At 39.6% G+C, this 24614-nt stretch overlaps 1 protein-coding gene across 1 annotated transcript; it reads right to left on the minus strand.

Moving 5' to 3' along the window:
* Positions 1–18655: 18655 nt before the first annotated feature.
* Positions 18656–20522, minus strand: LOC117065914 (alpha-1,3/1,6-mannosyltransferase ALG2-like). Its single transcript, XM_033181352.1, has one exon. The coding sequence runs from the start codon at positions 20481–20483 to the stop codon at positions 19233–19235; it is 1251 nt and encodes a 416-aa protein (XP_033037243.1). The 5' UTR covers positions 20484–20522; the 3' UTR covers positions 18656–19232.
* Positions 20523–24614: the final 4092 nt, after the last annotated feature.

Genomic DNA, 24614 nt, shown 5'->3' on the forward strand with positions numbered 1-24614 from the left:
TATTGTTTATTACAGGTCTGCCCTTGTAGACAATATGTAGTTGGGTCTTTTCCCATCCACTTTGCCAGTCTCTCTTTTAAGTAGTGTATTTAGACAACTCAAATGTAAAGTGATTTTTGATATAGTTGGATTAATCTCTGAACACATTTTAACTGTTCTCTATTTCCTTTTCTTTCTTTTTTTTTCCTTTCACTCTTTTTCTGCCTTCTCTGGTTTTAATTAAACATTTTATATGATTTCATTTTCTCTCTTGTTTTAGCATATCAATTATACCTCTTTAATACTTTTTTATAGCAGTTGCCGTACAATTTGTGGGATATGTTTACAACTAATCCAATTCTACTTTCAAATAACACTGTTCTGCTTCATGAATAGAGCAAGTGCTTTATGATAGAGTATACCAATTCCTCTCTACTGTCCTTTATAAATTTTTTGCTGCTATTCATTTCACTTACCTGTAAGCTATAATTGAATGCATTGCTGCTACTATTATTTTGAATAAATGGTTAACTGGTAGATTGACTAAGAATAAGAAAAACAGGCTGGATGCAGTGGCTCATGCCTGTACTCCCAGTACTTTGGGAGGCTGCAGTGGGAGGATCACTTGAGGTCAGGAATTCAAGACCAGCCTAGAAAATATAATGAGACCCCATGTTTACAAAAAAAAATAAAAACAATTAGGCAGGCATGGTGATGCTCACTTGTAGTCCCAGCTACTTGGGAGCTGAGGTGGGAGGCTTGCTTGAGAGCCCAGGAGTTGGAGGCTGCAGTGAGCTGTGACTGAGCCACTGAAGTCCAACCTGGGTGACACAGCAAGACAGAGTTAGGCTGTATTTATTGTTTGCTGTGGCTATGGTGTCAGGAGCTACCATTTCCTCTGGTGTCCCTGTTTTTGTGTTCTCTCTTGTCTTTGGGTTTTCCTAGAGACTCTTTATACAGAAGCTGAGGCATGCAGTGTTTTCTAGTGGTAATTCCGTGTTTTATAGAGGAGCCCTATTAATGTGGTGGCAGGGTGTGAGGGGAAGTCATTCTATAGGGCTGTGATTAAATCTCAGTCTTTTAATGAACCTGAGTTGGGTATTCTCAACTCACATGAAAGGCTGCGGAGGGCTGGATGTTATTTCCCTTTGGCTAGACTCTGGTAAAACCCCAGTCAGTTAGGCTCTGGTAAGATTCCTTTGAGGGTAGACCTTGTTAAGCAGAACAGAGAGCTCTGGGCATATTTAAAAATGGATACTTCCCCCTTTTCCTGTGTTGGGCTCTCCCTAAGTCTGGGTTCTCTTGGAGTTTTAACTCTCAAGCTACGGTACCATTGAGCCTCTAGCAACTTGTTGATTTTAGTTTAAAGTGTCCCTGGTGTTACTGGCTCCAGCTGCAGGCTTTTGCTCCTGCTAAGTAAGCTGTGATTCTCCATATATGCCTGTCTGTCTCTCCTCTTTTCCAAGCAGCAGTTTGACCTGTTTGCCCAATTATCTGATCAAAGAAGAGTTGTTAGTTTTCAGTTTGCTCAGTTTTTTTCTTGTTATGACAACTGGATTGATAAGTTCAATGCTCTTTACATGTCAGACTGGAATCTGTAAGTCAACAGGCCTGCTTTAAAGGAAAAGAAAATAAATTCCTTAACATAAAAGCAGTAGTCTATGGACAATTCAAAATAAAAATTATCATTTGACTACCAGTCTAGCATTTAATCACTTGCCTGTTAATATTAGTAACATCCAGAGTATCCACATTATAGTTTTATATGCTATTAGGATATAATATGAAGAGTAAACCAGGCTTTGAGACTATAATTGATGCCTTCAAGTCCCAGAATTGGTTAGGTGTTCATTTCCTTCAGGGTCTCTGTATTTGCTATTTCCTCTCCCTGGGATACCATTCCCCCATTAGAGACTCTGGCAGGGGATGGGGGCAGGCAGGAATCTGTATTCTCCAATAAGTTCCTTAAGTGAATCTGATAATAAACAGGGTTCTGGAACTATTGGATAACACATGATTTTCTTTTATTACCCTTGACCCCCAACACAGGGTTTTTGGGTCCTTAGTCCCTTCTCTACAATTCCTTTATCTTATCACTCACAATATTGCACCATGGTGACATCTAATGACCTATGCCTGTGAGTTCTGTGAGGGCAGGGATTAACTGTCTTAACCCCAGTTATTTGTTTGAATGCACAGTAAAGTGATTATGTCCTGGTTTGATGAGGATAGTCCCAGTTTATGCCAGTGTTCCCAGCATAAACTCCCTTCACTCCCACAGCCCCCTGGTTGTGATGATAAATTATGATTACAGTGGTTATGAGAATCTCTTGTCAAATCCTTCACAAGAGCTTGAAGACTTTTAGTCACTCATGTAATAATTTTACCATTTTCCTTGGACAGCAGGTATAATTAACAGGCTGTGACTGTTGTTTATTATTTTTAATTTGCCTATTATTGTAACTTATCAAACCAAGGTTTGTGCATCGCTATCCCAGAAGATAAAGAACACTAAAATGGAGAAATATAAATCTTGCTGAATCCTAGTATCTTTTTTTTTGTATGTTGTAGTGGTTTGACTTTGATCTCTTGGAAAATAAGAAAATAAAAGAGCCCTATCCATTAGTGCCTCAAATTAGGTAACAAATTTGTGATAGGATATAACCATTAAACTTTTACTAAATGTTGTAATAGGATTAGAACATAGACCCATCATGTCTGCCCAAGGAGACATAACATTAACCTAACCTAACCTAACAAAAATTAACATTGCCAAAATGCCTTGTGTCTCTGAAGCACTTTACCTGGTTGTGACCACATGGCTTGACTAAGATTTTAAGCACATCTCTCTCATTGTTTTTATAACCAGTTGAGCTCTTCTAGGTTGGGGACCCAGACTACCCCGGCAGTAGCAATCCTTCCTATAGCAGAGGGCAAATAAACATTTGAGTATTTTTTTGACATTGTGTTGGAGAGGATATAAAGGGATAGTATATACCTGTTTCTAGCTCTAAGAGTCTGAAGTGTCCATCTAATTGTGACTAAAGAGGAAAAAGACTTCTAACATTGGCAGATTATAAAACAAACGATATATAGTAGATAATGTAATACAGAGTTATCAAATGAATGAATGAAGAGTCACCGCCCATGTAGGACTTTATATATTCTGTGTGAGTAAAAAAATAAAAGTGTAACGTATAAAAGCAACAACAACAAAGAACCACCCCTCTCTCCCATTTTTGTCCTGAAAGCCTTAGTATATTCATGGGTATAGAATAAAAGAATGGAAAGAAATTTGGTAATTTTGATATTCAGTTAACCTAATTATGATGAACAGATGTTCTAAAACCTATTTATAGGTTTAAGCAAAATTAACATGATATTCTATGAGAGCATTTTATTTCATAGAATGATTATGCTTGATGAAAAAGGGTTGTATCTTTTTTCTTCTTAGTTTTCACACTAAATAGAAACTGAAATTGATAATAGAAGTTGAAAAAAATTAAACAAAGGATCTCATATTTAGTGTTAAGAAAATCTACTCCTCTGACAAAGGGCTAATATCCAGAACCTACAAAGAACTCAAACAAATTTACAAGAAAAAAGCAAACAACCCCATCAAAAAGTGGGCAAAGGATATGAACAGACACTTCTCAAAAGAAGACATTTATGCAGCCAACAGACACATGAAAAAATGCTCATCATCACTAGCCATCAGAGAAATGCAAATCAAAACCACAATGAGATACTATCTCACACCAGTTAGAATGGCAATCATTAAAAAGTCAGGAAACAAGAGGTGCTGGAGAGGATGTGGAGATATAGGAACACTTTTACACTGTTGGTGGGAATGTAAACTAGTTCAACCATTGTGGAAGACAGTGTGGCGATTCCTCAAGGATCTAGAACTAGAAATATCATTTGACCCCGCCATCCCATTTCTGGATATATGCCCAGAGGATTATAAATCATGCTGCTATAAAGACACATGCACACATACGTTTATTGTGGCACTATTCACAATAGCAAAGACTTGGAATCAACCCAAATGCCCATCAGTGACAGACTGGATCAAGAAAATGTGGCACATATACACCATGGAATACTATGCAGCCATAAAAAAGGATGAGTTCATGTCCTTTGTAGGGACATGGATGCAGCTGGAAACCATCATTTGAGCAAACTATTGCAAGAACAGAAAACCAAACACCACATGTTCTCACTCATAGGTGGGAATTGAACGATGAGATCACTTGGACACAGGAAGGGGAACGTCACACACCAGGGCCTGTTGTGGGGTGAGGGGAGTGGGGAGGGATAGCATTAGGAGATATACCGAATGTAAATGACGAGTTAATTGGTGCAGCACACCAACATGGCACATATATACATATGTAACAAACCTGCATGTTGAGCACACGTACCCTAGAACATAAAGTATAATAAAAAAAAAAAGAAAATCACAATTATTGAAAAGTTGGTTACAAACGAAGTCTCATTATCTATTTTCATTTTCAAGTTGCAGTCAGTTGCCCTACAGAGATAATATGTTACTTGGCACGCTAGTGATATGTATAAATTAATACAGCTTCCCAAAGTGCTCAGCTTCTTCAATATAACCTTTACACATTTGGATAGAAACTTGGCCTTCTAATCTACATGACAATAAGTACTAAATTTGTAGGTTGAGGAAAAAAGCAACCTAGATGTGTAGGTTTATTTGGTTTCTGTTACTAAATTTTGGTATGATTTGACAAGACAACTATCTGTTTTGAGCTTTAATTGCTGAGCTTATAAATGTAAAGGATTGGTATAGGTGATGTTTGACATTGTAAAAAATTCAAACTAGCAGATAGGAAGACAGTTGTAGGACTAAATTGACTGGTTATACTAGCATGGACTCACTACAATCACGTAGAAATGTTTGAAAAAACAACAAAAAATTAAAATAAATCCAAAGCAGAGCTAAAAATAAATAAATATAATTCCCAGTGAAATGACTAGGGAAAAGATAGTTGGAATGAAAAGTGCAGGAGCTGTCTCCCTGGCTGCCCATGTGGTTGGAGGACCCAAATACAGGCTTTGGAAACGAGAGGCTACAATTTTATCACAGCCTCCTGGACAGAAGATGTGTTGTCAGAACTGCACGAAGCTGGGGCCTAACCCTTAGATCTCTGTGTAAAACAAGGACTTTGAAATATCAGTCTCTCTTGGAAAAGGGAGAAGAAAAGCTGCCCAGTATTTCAATAAAGCTGCAAGAAAGCTTTTATGTGGTTTGGGATCTGTATAGAAAAAAGGCTCCGGTGACAATTCTGAGTCTTATATGCCTATACTACGCTCAGGTTTAGTCAGAATTTATAGTTCTCATGTGATGTGGGAGTCCTGAGCCAATAAATTAATATAAAAACCAATCCTAGATTAGTGAACTCTCTGAAGCATCTGGAAGAAATGATTGTAAAACACTTTTGAGGAGATATTTTTATGAAAGATACATAAAGCTCTTATTTTAAAAAAGTTTATAGTTAAGATGAGTTCCCAGTAAAAAATTACAAACCACATGACATAGTTTGGATATTTGTCCCCTTCAAACCTCATTTTGAAATGTGATCCCCAATGTCGGGAGTGGGGCCTAATGGGAGGTGTTTGGGTTATGGGAGTGGATCCTTCATGAATGGCTTGCTGCCCTCCCCTTGGTAATGAGTGAGTTCTCACTCTATTAGTTTATGTGAGAGCTTGTTGTTTAAAAGAGCCTGGCACCTCCTCCTCTCTCTCTTGCTCCCTCTTCCACCATGTGACATGCCAGCTCCTTTTCCCGTTTGCCATGACTAAAAATTTCCTGAGACCTCACCAGAAGCCGAGCAGATGCAGGTGCCATGCTTACTGTATGGCCTGAAGGAGGTGAGCCAAATAACCCTCTTTCTTTATAAATTGCTCAGTCTCAGGTATTCCTTTATAGTGATGCAAATGGACTAAGAAACCACATGAAATAAATAAGCATGTTTTATATGATTATTGGTATACAAATAAATTGAAGTAAAGGGTAAGAAAATAAATATTGTGAAAAATAGAAAATAAATATTGTGAAAAATTACTAGATAGATCTTTTTTGGGGGAAACGGGAATAGGGTCTCATTCTGTTGCCCAGGCTGAAGTGCAGTGGCGTGATCACAGCTTATAGCATCCTCAATCCCCAAAAGCTCAGATGATCCTCATGCCTCAGCCCCTTGAGTAGCTGGGACTACAGGTGCACACCACCACACCCAGCTAATTTTTGTATTTTTAATAAGACAGGGTTTTGCCATGTTGGTCAGGCTGGTCTTGAACTCCTGGACTCAGGTGATCCACATGCCTTGGCCTCCCAAAATTCTGGGATTACAGGCAAGAGCCACCATGCCTGGCCTTAGCTAGATCTTCTAGAAATAAAAATATAAAGTCATAGGAATGAAAAATGCAATAATTTGGATTAAAGAGCAGATTAGATGTAACATCAGAGAGAGCTAAGGAAACTAAATAGAACATAGCACTTAGGGTTGAAGAGGGAAAAAAAATGAATGAGAAATGTGAGAGTAGAGTGAGAAGATCCAGAAAGAGGTGATAGAAAGAATAAGGAGGAAGCATTATTCAAAGTAATAATGATTGACAATTTCTCAAAATTGATGAAAGATACGAAATCTTAGCTTGAATAAACACAACTAATTCTGCGTAAAGTAAAAAATAAACTCATGCTTTGATGTGTCAGAGAAACTGCAGAAACCAATGACAAGATGAAAAATCTTAAAAGCAATGAGAGAGAAACGACAGATTATAAAGTAATGGCAATTTGACAGACTATCAATACTCAGAAACAGTAGAGGCTAGACAGCAATGAAATAATATCTTCAAAAGACTGAAGGGAGATAACTGTTAACCTATCTAAAATATCATGTAAGAATAAAGTGAAAATAAAGCTATTTTTAGATGAAATCTGAAAGCCTTTACTGCTCACTAACTCTAAAAAAAAATAATAGATTCACTGACCCTAACAAAAAATAACTCTTAAGTGGGGCACTGAGTACAGAAGGAAGGAGTGGGATGTAAAATGCAAAGTAAATATTAAGTGGAGTCACTTAAAATTTTTGATATTTGACTAATTTTGAAATATAAAAATAGCAATTTAGGCCAGGCGCAGTGGCTTACGCCTGTAATCCCAGCACTTTGGGAGGCCGAGGAGGACGGATCACTTGAGGTCAGGAGTTCAAGACAAGTCTGGTCAGCATGGTGAGACCCTGTCTCTACTAAAAATACAAAAATTAGCCAGGTGTGGTGGGGGGTTCCTGTAGTCCCAGCTACTTGAGAGGCTGAGGCAGGAGATTCACTTGACCCCAGTGGCAGAGGTTGCAATGGGCCAAGATTGTACCACTGCACTCCAGCCTGGGCAACATAGCAAGACTCCATCTCAAAAAAAAACTAATATGGTCTAACCTAGTACTAATAAGTATTGACTCTAAATAACAATAATAATGATGACTTTTGGAGGATTTAAAATAAAGTGGAACTAAAATACAAATTGTCTATAACAATTACATGCAAGAGGAGAGGTCTCTTGATTGCAGTTAAAACTTTCTTAGGTCTTTATAGTTTTTGACAGATGGTATGCTTTGTTAAATGAAGTATGTATGTAAACTTTAGGAATATCAGCAACTAAATAGAAAGAGAATATGCAATTTTTAAAGCAGAAAAGGGTAAAAATGGCAAGGAGAGAGACAAAGGAAAAAACCCTCAATTAAAGTGATAGAAGGCAAAAAGAATAAAAAGAAGCAAAGACAACAATGCTAGATACCAACCAGAAAAATGTTGATAGGAATATTCTAATATAGTGATAGTCACAGATCGGATTTATCAATTAAAGAACAGAAAGTGAGACTGATTTATATGATATCTAGCTATATGCCATTTATAAGAGACACAACTGTAATGACACAGAAAGTTTGAGAGTGAAGAGATGAAAAAAGGCATATTTGGAAAAAACAAGTCATGACTAATGTGGTAGAGCAATATCAATTTCACACCAAACAACTTTCAGGCAATCTATATGAGAGATTGTGGAGATAGAATTAATTTACAGCTGGAAAGGAAAACCATTATGTTTATCTCTGGGGATGACTGGGTGTCTGGTTTTTGACTTTTGGTCAAGGAAAGGGCAGTGGAATTTGGGATGTGTCGTTTAAGGTCCAAAACTCCTATAGGAACTCTCAAGATCAGTTTCTTTTCTTTTCTTCTTCTTGTTTTTTATTATTATACTTTAAGTTCTAGGGTACATGTGCATAATGTGCAGGTTTGTTACATATGTATACTTGTGCCATGTTGGTGTGCTGCACCCATCAACTTGTCAGCACCCATCAACTCGTCATTTATATCAGGCATAACTCCCAATGCAATCCTTCCCCCCTACCCCCTCCGCATAATAGGCCCCAGTGTGTGATGTTCCCCTTCCCGAGTCCAGGTGATCTCATTGTTCAGTTCCCACCTATGAGTGAGAACATGCGGTGTTCGGTTTTCTGTTCTTGAGATAGTTTGCTGAGAATGATGGTTTCCAGCTGCATCCATGTCCCTACAAAGGACACAAACTCATCCTTTTTTATGGCTGCATAGTATTCCATGGTGTATATGTGCCACATTTTCTTAATCCAGTCTGTCACTGATGGACATTTGGGTTGATTCCAAGTCTTTGCTATTGTGAATAGTGCCGCAATGAACATACATGTGCATGTGTCTTTATAGCAGCATGATTTATAATCCTTTGGGTATACACCCAGTAATGGGATGGCTGGGTCATATGGTACTTCTAGTTCTAGATCCTTGAGGAATCGTCATACTGTTTTCCATAATGTTTGAACTAGTTTACAATGCCACCAACAGTGTAAAAGTGTTCCTATTTCTCGACATCCTCTCCAGCACCTGTTGTTTCCTGACTTTTTAATGACTGCCATTCTAACTGGTTTGAGATGGCATCTCATTGTGGTTTTGATTTGCATTTCTCTGATGGCCAGTGATGATGAGCATTTTTTCATGTGTCTGTTGGCTGTACGCATGTCTTCTTTTGAGAAATGTCTGTTCATATCCCTTGCCCACTTTTTGACGGGGTTGTTTGTTTTTTTCTTATAAATTTGATTGAGTTCTTTGTAGGTTCTGGATATTAGCCCTTTGTCAGAAGAGTAGATTGCAAAAATTTTCTCCCATTCTGTAGGTTGCCTGTTCACTCTGAGAGTAGTTTCTTTTGCTGTGCAGAAGCTCTTTAGTTTAATTATATCCCATTTGTCAATTTTTGCTTTTGCTGCCGTTGCTTTTGGTGTTTTAGACATGAAGTCCTTGCCCATGCCTATGTCCTGAATGGTATTACCTAGGTTTTCTTCTAGAGATTTTTATGGTATTAGGTCTAACATTTAAGTCTCTAATCCATCTTGAATTAATTTTCGTATAAGGAGTAGGGAAAGGATCCAGTTTCAGCTTTCTACTTATGGCTAGCCAATTTTCCCAGCACCATTTACTAAATAGGGAATCTTTTCCCCATTTCTTGTTTTTCTCATGTTTGTCAAAGATCAGATGGCTGTAGATGTGTAGTATTATTTCTGAGGACTCTGTTCTGTTCCATTGGTCTATACCTCTGTTTTGGTACCAGTACCATGCTGTTTTGGTTACTGTAGCTTTGTAGTATAGTTTGAAGTCAGGTAGTGTGATGCCTCCAGCTTTGTTCTTTTGACTTAGGATTGTCATGGCAATGCGGGCTCTTTTTTGGTTCCATATGAACTTTAAAGCAGTTTTTTCCAATTCTGTGAAGAAACTCATTGGTAGCTTGAATCTATAAATTACCTTGGGCAGTATGGCCATTTTCATGATATTGATTCTTCCTATCCATGAGCATGGTAGAGCTATTTATGACAAACCCACAGCCAATATCATACTGAATGGGCAAAAACTGGAAGCATTCCCTTTGAAAACTGGCACAAGACAGGGATGCCCTCTCTCACCACTCCTATTCAACATAGTGTTGGAAGTTCTGGCTAGGGCAATCAGGCAAGAGAAAGAAACAAAGGGCATTCAGTTAGGAAAAGAAGAAGTCAAATTGTCCCTGTTTGCAGATGATATGATTGTATATTTAGAAAACCCCATTGTCTCAGCCCAAAATCTCCTTAAGCTGATAAGCAACTTCAGCAAAGTCTCAGGATAGAAAATGAATGTGCAAAAATCACAAGCATTCTTATACACCAGTAACAGACAATCAGAGAGCCAAATCATGAATGAACTTCCATTCACAATTGCTTCAAAGAGAATAAAATACCTAGGAATCCAACTTACAAGGGATGTAAAGGACCTCTGCAAGGAGAACTACAAACCACTGCTCAGTGAGATAAAAGAGGACACAAATAAATCAAGGTCAGTTTCTTTACCAATGAATTCCAGCTGGCTTAACTGGTGTGACAAGCTGGTTTGATTGTGGCCAGAAGGGCATAAAGCCTCCCTATTGAAAACTTCTCTTTGAGTTCTTCTGAAACTAAAATTCCTTGCACACATCTTGGTGGTTAAAGTTGGGCCCTGGGGAGCTTGCCTGCAATCACTTTCTCTTGCTACACTGTGTTCTTTGTCTTTAAAAGCCTTACAGGCATATACAGATGCTCCTCAATTTATGATAGAGTTATGTCCCAATAAACCTATTTTGAAAATATTGTATGTTGAAAATGCATTTACTATACCTAACCTACCGAACATCATAGCTTAGTCTAGCCTACCTTAAATGTGCTCAGAACAGTTACTAATGCCTACATTTGGGCAAAATAATCTAATATGAAGCCTATTTTATAAGAAAGTGTTAAAAATCTCATGTAACTTATTAAGTACTGTATTGAAACTAAGAAACAAAAAGTAAGAAACAGAATACTGTACTGAAAGTAAGAAACTTACTAATGCCTACAGTTGGGCAAAATAATCTAATATGAAACCTTTTTGTAAGAAAGTGTTAAAAATCTCATGCAACTTATTAAATACTGTATTGAAAGTAAGAAACAGCATTTGTACTCAAATACAGTTTCTATTGAATGTGTATCACTTTCACACCATCCATAAAGTAAAAAAAAAATCTTAAGTTGAACCATTGTAAGTCAGGAGCCATCTGTATTCTGGGAAGTTTGGTGAGTCCTTTCAAACATCCAAACTGGAGCAAACTTTACAGAGATAAAAAGGGTCAAAATATAATGAAAAAATAATATTTTACCCAGATGATATAGCAATTCTCAACCAATATGTGCCTAGAAACATAATCTTAAAATACACAAGGCAAAAATATAGAAGAATTACTCAGGACAAATCCATAATCACTCCCCCTAGAAACTGTTAAATCAAGTACATTAAAATTAGTTTACATAGTTATATGGTGGAGTTGCATACATGTTTGCCAATAATCTGTGTTCCCTTTCTTTCCCTTTTCTTTTCTTTTTCTTTGTTTCTTTCCTTTTTCTTTTTCTTTTGTCTCTCCTTCCTTCCTTCCTTCCCCTTTCCTTTCCTTTCCTTCCCCTTTCCTTTCCTTTCCTTTCCCTTTCTTCTCCTCTTCTCTTTCCTCTTTTCTTTTTTTTTTTCTTCTTTCATATGGTATCTCACTCTGTTGCCCAGGCTGGAGTGTAGTGGCGTGATCTCAGCTCACTGCAACCTCCAATTCCTGGATTCAAGCGATTCTCTTGCCTTAGCCTCCCCAAGCAGCTGGGATTACAGGCATATACCACCACACCTGGCCAATTTTTGTATTTTTAGTACAGATGGGATTTCACCATGTTGGCCAGGCTGGTCCCGAACTCCCGACCTCAGGTGATCCGTCAGCCTTGGCCTCCCAAAGTCTCGGGATTACCGGCGTGAGTAGTCTAGCATTGTGGCCGGGAAAATTAAGTAGTTTTTCTGTTCCTATGTTCACTTCTTGTGACTATATCTGCTTCCACATCCAAGGCACGGGAAGATGTTTAAAAAAAAAAAAAAGCAACATATATTTCCCCCATGCTGTTGGGACCCAAGTTCTGTCCAGAGAGAAGAGCTCTCTTCCCTTAGAGTTTTAGGTGCTTGCACAGCTGCCACTGTCTCTATGTCTGTTGCTCCAGGGGATTGCCTGAGGGCAGAAATAAGAGAGAACAGAAAAGAACACCCCAAGGGATTTTCTTCACTCTGATCCTTAAAGGCTCCCTTTTCTGCTTTTTGGGCCAGAATGAGAGGACTTCTCTTGCAGCTCTTTCTATTTGCACCTAGTGTGGAGTTCTGGGTTTTGGGATGCTTTTGAATGTAAGCCCAGAAAATAGCGGGAGAGGAGGACAAAACTCACCAGTGGATGGATCTCACACTGAGTTCTGTTTTGTTTCTCAAACCCGTCTGCTATTATTTACTTTTTACAGTCCCCAGATAACTGCTCTCTGCCGTCTATCCAGGGTTTTTAGTTGCTTCATTGAATGAGGCAGGGTGCAGTGTGCTTACTTCATCTTAACTGCAACCACCCACTGGAATCATTATTGTTTAATTGAAAATCAGTGGTGTTACATTTTGTTCTTCCAGAGTACATTTAACATGAGCTCAAGGCATCTTTTCTTTCCTTAGCTTTTTCAATCTTCCATCAGGAATAAACATGAGATGGTTTTAAAAAATTTACTAACTACACATATTCTTTCTCTTGTATATGGGCACAAGATACTAGAAGGAGAGGAAATTGCTACCTCGGTGAACATGCATGTACTTCAAGACTTATTTGGAGTTTCTAACAAAAGATTTCTTCACTCATTGCACCTAGGCTTTCAAATGGAAAAAGAACAGCCTGAAATGCATTAGAGCAGCAAGTTTCTCATGTGAAACTTCATTTCCTGGCAGCTTCTTTCTGAAGAGACCAAGCAACATCCTGTGTTGCTCTGAAAGCATGGGGCAGCCACCCTAGGCTGTCAACCCAGCTAGGCTCCATTTCAAAGACTGACTACAGTGCTAGTTCAGCACTTAGCAATTAACATTGCACAGACCACATGGCTGACCTTTATTCTGAAAGTGTTTTTACAGTTTCGGAATGTATCTAGAGAAAGAGCTTATAATATATTCTTCAGTTAAAAGCAACAAAGAGAAAACTTGCTTCTCATTTCCAACAGGGCATGACTCTTGTGTATAAAAAATTCAAAATTCAATAAACAACTATAAGGCATTTTTCATATGTACACAACCACAATAAAAACATTGTCTTGAATTCAGCACAGCATAATTTCTTGAGAACAAAGAGTCATAATGATCACTATCACCACTACCACCACAACAAGGCAGGGGGCCAAGGAAGGGGAAGACGAGAGAGAGAGAGAGAGAGAGAGAATATAATTTAGTTGATTGGGCCTTTATGGTTTGAGAAATGATCATTAATTGCAGTTTGTTCTTAAAACAGTAGATGGCTCCTTAGACCCAAAATAGTTGAGGATGATATTTTTGTAAGGACAGTGTAGAAATATAATTCAAATATGGAAATCTGGTGCTGGGTCATTTTACTAGAAAGGGAATCTATTGTACATTATGAGGTCAGGCAGTCAGAAATGTATTATCCAAACTTCCCAGAATTGGTGTTGAGGGTGAATCAATGATAAGGAGTCATAAAATCCAATTTTGTTATCCTTTTGCTGTGGGATCTAGCATACCATTGTTGGGATTCTTGCCATGTGTGCAATTGTTTGTAGGGTCAGGAGATGCATCAGTAAGTGCAAAGCTCACTAGCCATAACAGATGAAACAGGAAGAATTGCCACTGAATGCGATATTTTGAAAGAGTTGGAGTTACTTTCTGTTTTGGGAATGAGAAAGAAGAGTATAGAATTTGGCAACATTAACAAGACAAAACTTCCTCATGACACCATAGATTTAGTCTAAATAAAAATGGAGAGGCTGAACAGAGATCTTTGGTTTTAATGCAAATGCCACAGAATTACTTTGTAACAGAAGCTTGGGAAGCACTAGTTTGTAACCTTTTTGATGAGGGAATCAATATACTTGGAGGTGAAAGATTCATGCACACTTAGAAATAAGCAGTTGGGTCTCTGGAAGAACAGGAATGGGAAGTTGGGTCTACAGTCAAAGCAACATGAATGTCCTACCCTTAACTTGACTCATTTAGCCTTTGTCCATCTGCTTCTCTCTATTTTGATAACAAAATAGATCCTCTGTTCTAATTTTTTAAATCTTCCTCCTAACTTCTGCTTACTCATTGTTTTGTTTCCCTTGTAATTTCTGCTTGAATAATGGTCTGTCGTGGTTTTCTTGCCCAATTTATACATTAGATCATCTCACTTCTGCTTCCTTTTGTTGACCTCACCTTTCTTTTATTTCCTTAGTTAAAATTCCTAAGGAAGAGAAATTGATGAGCTGATCTCAATTCTTGTCCCAGGACTCCTAGGGTACATTGTATTTTGTTGGCAATTTTTGGTTTAACATTCTTTTGGGTCAGGTATCCTCCCATATATCTGGCAAGGCTGCAAAGGATATAAAGCATGTTTGCATAAGTCCAGCTTCTTCTGCATGATGAGGGACAGGGTAGAGGACCTAGAACCAGAAATTGGTTTATTTAGAACTAGGGTGACCACATGTCCAAGTTTTTCTGGAAGATTCACAATTTAAATATGTTATCTTGCATCCATTGTAGTTTAGTATTTGTCTCAGGCTTTTCATTTTTTAATAAAATTTAAAAATTAATACTTGTGGTGGTGGACATGGAGATACATTGCCCAAATCTACCTTTCAGGAAGGATTTGCTTTCTAGTTGGTGGAGTGCAGTCAAGACACCTCCATCTGTTAGCTTCTTTGAGATTTGCTTGAGCTGCAGTGAACTGCATCATCCAAGGTCATATCTTCTCCAAGGCAGCCTGTGTCTGGTGACTGACTGAGGTGGGGGAATAAACTCCTGACCATTTCATCCTAATGGGGGCTTTCCCTGTACTAGTTTGTTTTCATACTGCTATAAAGAAATACCAGAAACCAGGTTACTCATAAGAAAAGAGGTTTAATTGACTCACTGCTCTACAGACTATAAAGGAAGCATGGCTTGGGAAGCCCCAGGAAACTCACAATCATGGCTGGTGTTGAGTGCCTGTAGCTTCTCCAGGTGCATGGAGAAAGCTTCTCATGGATCTAAAATTCTGGGATCTGGAGGACGGTGACCCACTTCTTGCAGCTCCACGAGGCAGTGCCCCAGTGGAGACTCTGAGTTGGGGTTCCAACCACACATTTCCCCTGCACATTGCCCTAGTAGAGGTTCTCCATGAGAGCTTTGCCCCTGCAGCAGACTTCTGCCTGGACATGCAAGCATCTCCATACATCCTCTGAAATCTAGGTGGAGGCTCCCAAACCTCAACTCTTCCCCTCTGCACACCTGCAGATACAACACCACGTGGAAGCAGCCAAAGCTGATAGCTTGCATACCCTGGAACAGTGGCCTGAGACATATTTGGGACCCTTTTAACCATAGCTGGAGCTGGAGCAACTGGGATGCAGGGAGCAGTGTCCTGAGGTTACACAGGGCAGCAGGGCCCTGGGTTCAGTCCACAAAACCATTCTTCCCTCCTAAGCCTCTGGGCCTGTGATGGTAGGGGCTGCCATGAAGGTCTCTGAAATGCCTTTGAGGCATTTTTCCCAGTGTCTTGGCTATTAACATTCAGCTCCTCTTTATGCAAATTTTTGCAGCTGGCTTGAATTTTTCTCCAGTGGGTTTTTCTTTTCTACCACATGGTCAGGCTGCAAATTTTCTAAACTTTTATGCTATGCTTTTCTTTAAAATATGAGTTCTAGTTTCAGTTCATCTCTTTGCTCATGCATATGACCAAATGCTGTCAGAAGCAGCCAGGATACTTCTTGAATGCTTTGCTGCTTAGAAATTTCTTCTGCCAGATACCCTCAATCAATCATCACTTTCAGGTTCAAAATTCCATGGATCCCTAGGGTGGGGTACAATGCTGCCAGTCTCTTTGCTAATGCATAACAAAAGTGACTTTTGCTCCAGTTCTCAATGAGTTCCTCATCTTCATCTGAGACCCCCTCAGCCTGGACTTCATTGTCCATATCACTATCAGCATTTTTTGGTCACAACAATTTAGCAAGTCTCTAGGAAGTTCCAAACTTTTCCTCATCTTCCTGTCTTCTTCTGAACTCTCCAAACTGTTGCAACCTCTGCCCATTACCTAGTTCCAAAGCTGCTTCCACATTTTCAGTTATCTTTATAGCAATGCCTCACTCCCAGTAACAATTTTCTGTATTAGTCCGCTCTCTCACTGCTATAAAGAAATGGCTGAAACTGAGTAATTTTTAAGAAAAGAGGTTTAATGGACCACAGCTCTGCAAGCTGTACAGGAAGCATGCCTGGGGAGGCCTCAGGAAACTCACAATCATGACAGAAGGTGAAGGGGAAGCAGGCATGTCTTACATGGCTGGAGAAGGAGGAAGAGAGAGAAGCAGGGATGCTTTGCACTTTTAAACAAGCAGATCTTGTGATAACTCACTCAATACCACAAGAACAGCAAGGGGAAAATCTGCCCCCATGATCTCCCACCAGGCCTCTCCAATACTGGGGATTACAATTTAGCGTGAGATTTGGGCAGGGACACAAACCCGAACCATATCAGTGCTGCATTCTGACTGGTAATATTTGTTCCAGAGATCTTTACAATGTTGACCAAGCCTTTGTCAGGCCTGCATCACAGTTCAACTTCTGCCTGATTTGCTCTCTCAACCCTTCCTTCACAGGTATTGATCCCTCCTAAACATCTTATACCCCAAACTCTATCTCAGCATCTACCTCTAGGAAATCTAACTGGTGGTGGTTGCTAGCAAGAGTTATCTGAAAAAACCAGATGGGGTTTTGAAACTGGATGACTCACTGCCTGTCTGGTAAAGAGGACCCCATACTGATGGTGAGTGGAGCACAGACAGCCCATGGTACTTGCTACAACTTATCAGTGGTGAATTGGGAAGGTTTGTCAGAAGGGAATGCACTTGCAGATGCAATGCATCAGGTATTTAAGAGTTATGGATAAATTCTGCAGGTATAAGGAAAAATTGATTGCTTGCTTATTGCTAAGAACCACAGATGCTCTTCAGGAAGAAAAGGGATCATGGAGTGTAAGTAATACATCCGTGAAAGCCAGGTGTCAAAGCCAGGGTGCCTCTTCAGGTGCATACAAAAAGCTCTCATCTCCCACAAAGGCAAGGCAAACAAAGCTGAGGGCCAAGCTGGGACTTAGTAATAGTCTGATTGCTGAGCTTCAAAGAAGATTAAATGCCCTATCAAGGCAGGTATGTTATGCCAAGGTCAGGCCTCTGTTTTGGAAGACCTCAGAACCTGACCTGTAGGATGGAGATATCTGGGTGACTGTTCTCAAAGATTTTGACTCCCCAGACACTTTTGAACCTTTTGGATCTATAAAAGAGGTCCTTCCCTTTCTAGTAAAAGCTAACACCCCCTGTGTTAGAAAACAATGTGAAGTCTTCTCTTTTGAAAGACAAAGAAGATCTGCCCCTGTCAGGATCTGCCCCTACCTGCCTTTCTAGCCACTGAATCTTTAATTCAAGTCTCAGTACCCCTCAGCTAAGGATGTGCTGGGACTGATAAAGGAGGAAATGGACATATCTCAAAGGAGCTGCAAGACCTAGGTAACATGTACCAGGAAGAACCTGGGGAACATATATAGGCCTGGATTTGACAGTGCTTGATCAAGGGAACAGAACATAAAATTGGATAGGAAAGAGTTTATTGATTTGGAAGTAATCTCCCCAGATCAAAGTTCGATATCCTGGCAAAGTCCCCAGAGACGGTGAAAACTTGCCATTAGGATACATGGAAAAAGCGATAGTCCATGCTGAACAAAGATGAAATGCCATGACTTCTGTGGCTGATGACAGAGGAAGAGATTAGGAGACTCAGGGAAGTGGGCATGCTGGAGTGGGGGTAATGGAAGACTCAGCAGATGATTATGTTTCATATCTTTGTTGTAGCACCCAAGAATATGACTGATTTTAAAAATTGTGATAAAATAGCACAAGTTTACCATTTTAATCATTTGTAAGTTTACAGTTCAGTGGCAGTAAGGACATTCATATTGTTGTGCAACCATCACCACCATCCATCTCCAGAACTTTTTAAAAAGCTTCCTAAACTGGAACTTTGTATCCATTAAACAATAATTCACCATTCTCTTTTTCACCCCTAGTCCCTGAAAATCATCCTTCTACCTCTGTCTCTATGAATTTGACTGCTCTAATTTGATTACCTCATAAGAGTGGAATAATATAATATTTGTCCTTTTGTGAATGGATTCCTTCCGTCAGCATAGTATCTTCAAGATTCATCCATGTTGTAGCACGTGTCAAAATTTCCTCCCTTTTTAAGGCTGAATAATATTTCATCCCATGTACACACCACAGTTTGTTGCCTATTGATCTATCGATGCACACTTGGGTTGCTTCCACCTTTTGGCTTCTGTGAATAAGGCTTCTATGAACATGGGTATACAAATATCTGTTTGAGGACCTGCTTTCGATTACTTTGGGCATATACTCAGAAATGGAATGGCTAGATCATATGGTAATTTTGTTTTTACATTTTTTTCAATTGTGTTAAAATATATATAACACCTAATTTATTATCTTAACCACTTTTTTTATTGTTTCTTTTTCATGATAAACATCTTTTATTATATCTCAGTGTGCAAAAATACAAATTATCTTAAAAAAATACAGAGCACTCTCGCTACGGATCTGAGCAAAGACATGACGAACAAAAATTCCCTAACAGATGACAGTGAACACTTCAGTGGATTGATTCTGGGAACTACAGTAGCCCTGTTCTCATTATACTATGAAGCCAAATTAATCAACTTTGATAATGATACACACTTAAACTATCAAAACCAATTAAGGCACAGTATCATTCAAAATTTATAGACAGAAGAGCAATAATCCCACGAAAATATAATTACTCTGCTGAACATGGAATTATACATTTGTAACTTAACACTGGCAAAATTTGGAATGATTATAGCATAAGAGATTGTTTTTCTGAAAAGTGGACAAGGATGTGTGGTATATAGGAAAGTGGCTCAGATTCAAGACTCAAGTTTATTTTTTAAAAGATCTCTTCTGCATTAGATTCTAGGTTTCTTTTTTGGTTTCAAAACTGGGTCCACAATCCATAAAAATGACATTAATGAACATAGCATAAAGATCTTAAAAAGAATCTGATTATACCAGCAGTTTGGTAACATATTGGTAGAGCTGTTCTGTAAATGCTTCAGGGGAAAATTTTTCCTTCACCCTGTCTCTTCCAGCCAGGCCCATGGTGGCTTTTAAGGAAGGTTCATGGATGAACTTTTCTATTGCTTCTGAGAAGTGCACCGGGTCAGGCTCACAGAGAAACCCTGTGACACTGTGGTCAATGGACTCCAAGGGTCCACCTGAATTAACAGCAATGACTGGGCACTGCATGTACATGGCTTCCAGAGGGACAATGCCAAAGTGCTCATTGCTTGGTGTGTAAAGCACACACGTGCAGCTGTGGAGGAGGGAGATTTTCTGTTTGTCTGAGAAAGACCTCAAGAAGGTCACATACTGGCCAAGGTCAGACTGTTGGACCATTTTCTTCAATTCCTGGTAATGTTCCACATTCTCCAGGACTCTCTCGTCATAACCACCTGCCACGATCAGATCAACCCTCTCCCAATCTTGGGATGTCAATCTTCCACGCAGCTGTACTAGGGCTTCCAATGCCAAAGTCAGATTTTTCTTCCTTTCGTATCTGTTGATAGAGAGCAGCAGGAATTTTTTCCCCTTGGGGACTAGGTCATCAAGCTTTTCAGGAACAACTGAGTCAAAACTGGTGACATTTAGAGATGGATAGAGGACATCAGGGTCTATGTGAGACAGGGACTTGAATGTTTTCTTAAAAACAGCAGCTGTAAACTGGCTGTTGACTAAGATGTAGTTTGCCATGCCTGTGGTGTATTCCTCTATCCAGTCAATCGGGGCCCTGTATAGCCGTTTAAGAAAAGAATCTCTCTTGGTGAGAAGCAGATCTGGGAAGTGACAGTAAAACAGGATCTTCTTCCGCCGTCTAGCCAGCCTGAACACTGGAATACAGGCGGACACCTGGTCGCACACTACCACGTCGAACTCCTCGTCGGCGAGGAACAGCACGTAGAGCGCCAGGAAGACCATGCGCACGTAGGCGCAGACGGCGGCGCCGCGGCCGCCCCAGCCCAGGCCGCGCGGCAGCCAGTCTCCGGCACAGTGCACCGGTAGCTCGCGGCTCTCGGCGAAGCAGTGGGCCGGGTCGTAGTGCGCTGCCCAGATCTTCACGTTACACCCGCGCGCCTGCAGCGCCAACGCTGCGTCCAACACCAGACGCTCAGCGCCTCCCACGCCGAGGTCTGGGTGCAGGAACAGCACCGACGGCTTGGGAACCACGTCCCGTTGCCGGGCCTGCTCCTCCGCCATTGCCCTGGAGCCGCAACTGCTCCCCGCACCCTGAGGGGGTCTTCTCTATCTTAACCGCTTTTAAATGTATAGTTCACTGATACTAAATACATTCATAATGTTGTACAACCATCACCACCATCCATCTTCATAACTCTTTTCATCTTCTAAAACTGAACTCTATACCCATTAACAATAACTTCCCATTCCTTCAGCCTAGTTCTTGGCAACCACCCTTCTACTTTCTGTCTCTAAGATTTTGGCTACTCTAAGTATGTCATATAAGTGAAATCATGCAGTATTTGTCTTTTTGTGACTGGTTTATTGCACTCAACGTAATGTCCTCAAGGTTCATCCATGCTGTAGCATGTGTCAAAATTTCCTTCCTTTCATCCATGTTGTAGCATGTGTCAAAATTTCCTTTCAAAATTTCCTTCCTTTTTAAGGCTGAATAATAATCCACTATATGTACACACACCACAGTTTTCTTATCCATTCATCCACTGATAGACATTTGGGTTGCTTCTACATTTAGGCTATTGTGAATAATGTTCTGTGAATATGAGTATACAAATATCTGTTTGAGACCTGCTTTTAATTCTTTGAAAATTGATAGATCATATGGTAGTTCTATTTTTAATTTCTTGTGGAACCACCATATTTTTCCTACAGTGGCTGTACCATTTTGCATTCCCAGTAACAGTGTATAAGTGTTCTAATTTCTCCATATCCTTGCCAATATGTACTATTTTCTGTTATTTTTATTTTTATTTTTGAGACAGAGTCTTGCTCTATCACCCAGGCTGGAGTGCAGTGGCATGATTTTAGCTCACTGCAGCCTCCGCCTCCCAGGTTCAAGTGATTCTCCTGCCTCAGCATTCTGGTAGCTGAGGTTGCAGGTGTGGCCCACCACATGCAGCTAATTTTTTAATGTTTTTCGAAGAAAGACAGGGTTTCACTATGTTGGCCAGGCTAGTCTGGAACTGCTGACCTCAAGTGATCTGCCTGCCTCGGCCTCCCAAAATGCTGGGATTACAGGTGTGAGCCCTGGTGCCTGGCCTCTTTTCTGTGTTTTGATAGTAGTTATCCTAGTGGGTGTGAGGTGGTATCTCATAATAGTTTTGATTTGCACTTCTCTAATGATTAGTGATGTTGAATTTCTTTTCATGTGCTTGTTGGCTATTTGTATATAGAGAAATATCTATTCAAGCTCTTTGCTTATTTTAAGCCCTTTGCCTATTTGCAAATGTTTTTGCGTGTTTGTTGTTGAGTTGAAGGAGTTCTCCATATATTATAGATATTAATTATCTTATTAGATATACGATTTGCAAATATTTTCTTCCATTATGTGGGTTGCCCTTTCTACTCTGCTGATACTGTCATTTGATGCATATAATGTAAACATTCTCATGAAATCCAATTTATCTGTTTTTCATTTGTTGCCTGTGCCTTTTGTGTCATATCCAAGAAATTGTTGCCAAAGTCCGTGGAGGTTTTGCTGTATGCCTCTTTCTAAGAGTTTTATACTTTTAGGTCTAATTAGGTTTTTCATCCACTTTGGGTTTTTGTGTATCGTGTTAGATGTGTCCAACAACATATTTTGCACGTGGTTATTCAGTTTCCCCAGTACCATTTGTTGAAGAGACTGCCTTTTCCCTGCTGAATGGTTGTGGTACCCTTGTCAAAAATTACTTGACCATTGTGATGGTTAATACTCAGTGTCAACTTGATTGGATTGAAGGATACAAAGTATTGATACTGGGTGTGTCTGTGAGGGTGTTGCCAAAGGAGATTAATATTTGAGTCAGTGGGCCGGGGAAGGCAGACCCACCCTTAATCTCGGTGGGCACAATCTAATCAGCTGCCAGCATGGCTAGAATATAAGGAGGCAGAAAAATGTGAAAAGAGACTGGCCTAGCCTCTCAGTCTACATCTTTCTCTTGTGCTGGATGCTTCCTGCCCTCAAACATCAGACTCCAGGTTCTTCCGTATTGGAACTCAAGACTGGTTCTCCTTGCTCCTCATCCTGCAGACAGCCTATTGTGGGACCTGGTGATCATGTGAGTTACTTCTTAATACACTTCCCTTTCTCTATATATCTATTCCATTAGTTCTGTTCCCTAGAGAACCCTAATGCAGATTTTGGCACCAGGAGTAGCTTTAGAGGAACAGAATATTAAGGATGGAGTTCTTTCATTGGTTTTGGGGTTTCTGAAGTTGGCTGCTTAATGATTAGATCCCAAAATGCTAAGGACTTTACTTCTAATAGTATGGAGAATACTGATAGTCCTTGCATGAACTGCTTAGAGAGTTACACGAAATAAATGCATTTGACACTCTTGATTCATCACTTGTGAGAGGCAAGAAGTTTAGTGACTATATAATACCTTTGACCATATGTGGAGAACCAAGGAGCATAATGCAACTCATTGGTTGCTCCTTAGTTCAGTGCACAAAGTGATGAAAGAAAAAGATGAACTCAGGGATTCTGTCTTCCGGCTTCAGAAACAGATAGTGAGCCTCAAATCTACTAAGATTGCCCTGAGTGAAAGGTTGAATAGTATTCCATTGTGTGTGTGTATACATATATATCACATTTTCTTTATCCATTCATCCATTCATGGACATTTAGGTTGAGAATGGCGTAAAAAATCTTGGCTATTGTGAATAATGCTGCAGCCAATGTGAGAGTGCAGATATCTCTTTGATATCCTGGTTTAATTTCCTTTGGATGAACAGCCGGAAGTGGGATTGCTGGATAATATAGGAGTTCCATTTTTAATTTTTTTGGGGAACTTTCTTAATGTTTTCCATAATGGCTGTACTAATTTATGTTTCCACCAACAATATACAGGGTTTTCTTTTTCCATAAACTTTCTAACATTTATTATCTTTTGTGTTTCTGATAATAGCCTGAGTCCTCTTAATGGCACTAATCCCATTCATGAAGACTGTCTTCATGACTTAATCACCTCCCAAAGGCCCCACCTTTTAAGAACATCACGTTGATCATTAGGTTTCAACATATGAATTTTGGAGAGTGACACAACAGGTCATAGCAATTCATTTCTTGAATCTTTTATGTTCTGTAGCAAATGCCCCTTGGAACATAGGATTCACAGAATAGCACCTTATAAACATCTCTTATAAAAATCATCTCTTACTTCTAGTGAATCTTAGTTAACACATGCTTATGATACTGAAATACGTTGAGACATTGATGTTACAATGTAAGAATAATTGTCTTTTGGGGGCTTGGTATCCTTCTGAAACTGATATGAGCAAAATGAATAACGGGGTGATACTTATTTGCCTTTAAGATCATTTCTCATTTTGGGAGGCCGAGACGGGCGGATCATGAGGTCTGGAGATTGAGACCATCCTGGCTAACATGGTGAAACCCAGTCTCTACTAAAAAATACAAAAAACTAGCCAGGCGAGGTGATGGGCGCCTGTAGTCCCAGCTACTCGTGAGGCTGAGGCAGGAGAATGGCGTAAACCCGGGAGGCGGAGCTTGCAGTGAGCTGAGATCCGGCCACTGCACTCCAGCTTGGGCGACAGAGTGAGACTCCGTCTCAAAAAAAAAAAAAAAAAAAAAAAAAAAGATCATTTCTTACCACTTTTCTCAAAACATGGGATTACATTCTATACAGGTCATGGTTCTATTGATTGCTTGATTGTAGACCAAGCTATGATAAGGGTGCAACCTGATCATTAGCCATCTAACCAGTCGATGGCATTCTTGAGCATGCCTGATATAGAACAAAACAATTCTAGCTCTTTAATTCTGTAGGAGCTTTGCTCTGAAAATACTTTGGGACAGAAAGACATGAGGCCAAGACTAAGATAAAAATTGAGGAAGTAATGGGCCTTTGGGACAAATTAATGTGGCCATGCCAATGAACTGAATTTGTCTTTCCCTGATTTTAATGGGTCCTGAAGAACTGTTGCAGTGGTGTTTGTTGTTGTTGTATTAAACCAGAGCCATTAAGATATCAGGCCAATAAAATGTCACCTGATTAATTTGCCTGGATGTGGCTATGAACTTATTTGAAATCAAATGAAGAATTATTGCATTGAACTGAATTGTGTACATTAGGAGATTTAAAATGTTATTACAAAAATATCTTTTATTATGTATAGTTTGCTGTA

The sequence above is a fragment of the Trachypithecus francoisi genome, unplaced genomic scaffold (genome assembly GCF_009764315.1).
Source record: "Trachypithecus francoisi isolate TF-2019V2 unplaced genomic scaffold, Tfra_2.0 Lachesis_group2, whole genome shotgun sequence".
NCBI lineage: Eukaryota > Metazoa > Chordata > Mammalia > Primates > Cercopithecidae > Trachypithecus > Trachypithecus francoisi.

Excerpts from the sequence above, each read along its gene's own strand:
- LOC117065914 (XM_033181352.1), bottom strand. The coding sequence starts at position 20,483 with ATGGCGGAGGAGCAGGCCCGGCAACGGGACGTGGTTCCCAAGCCGTCG.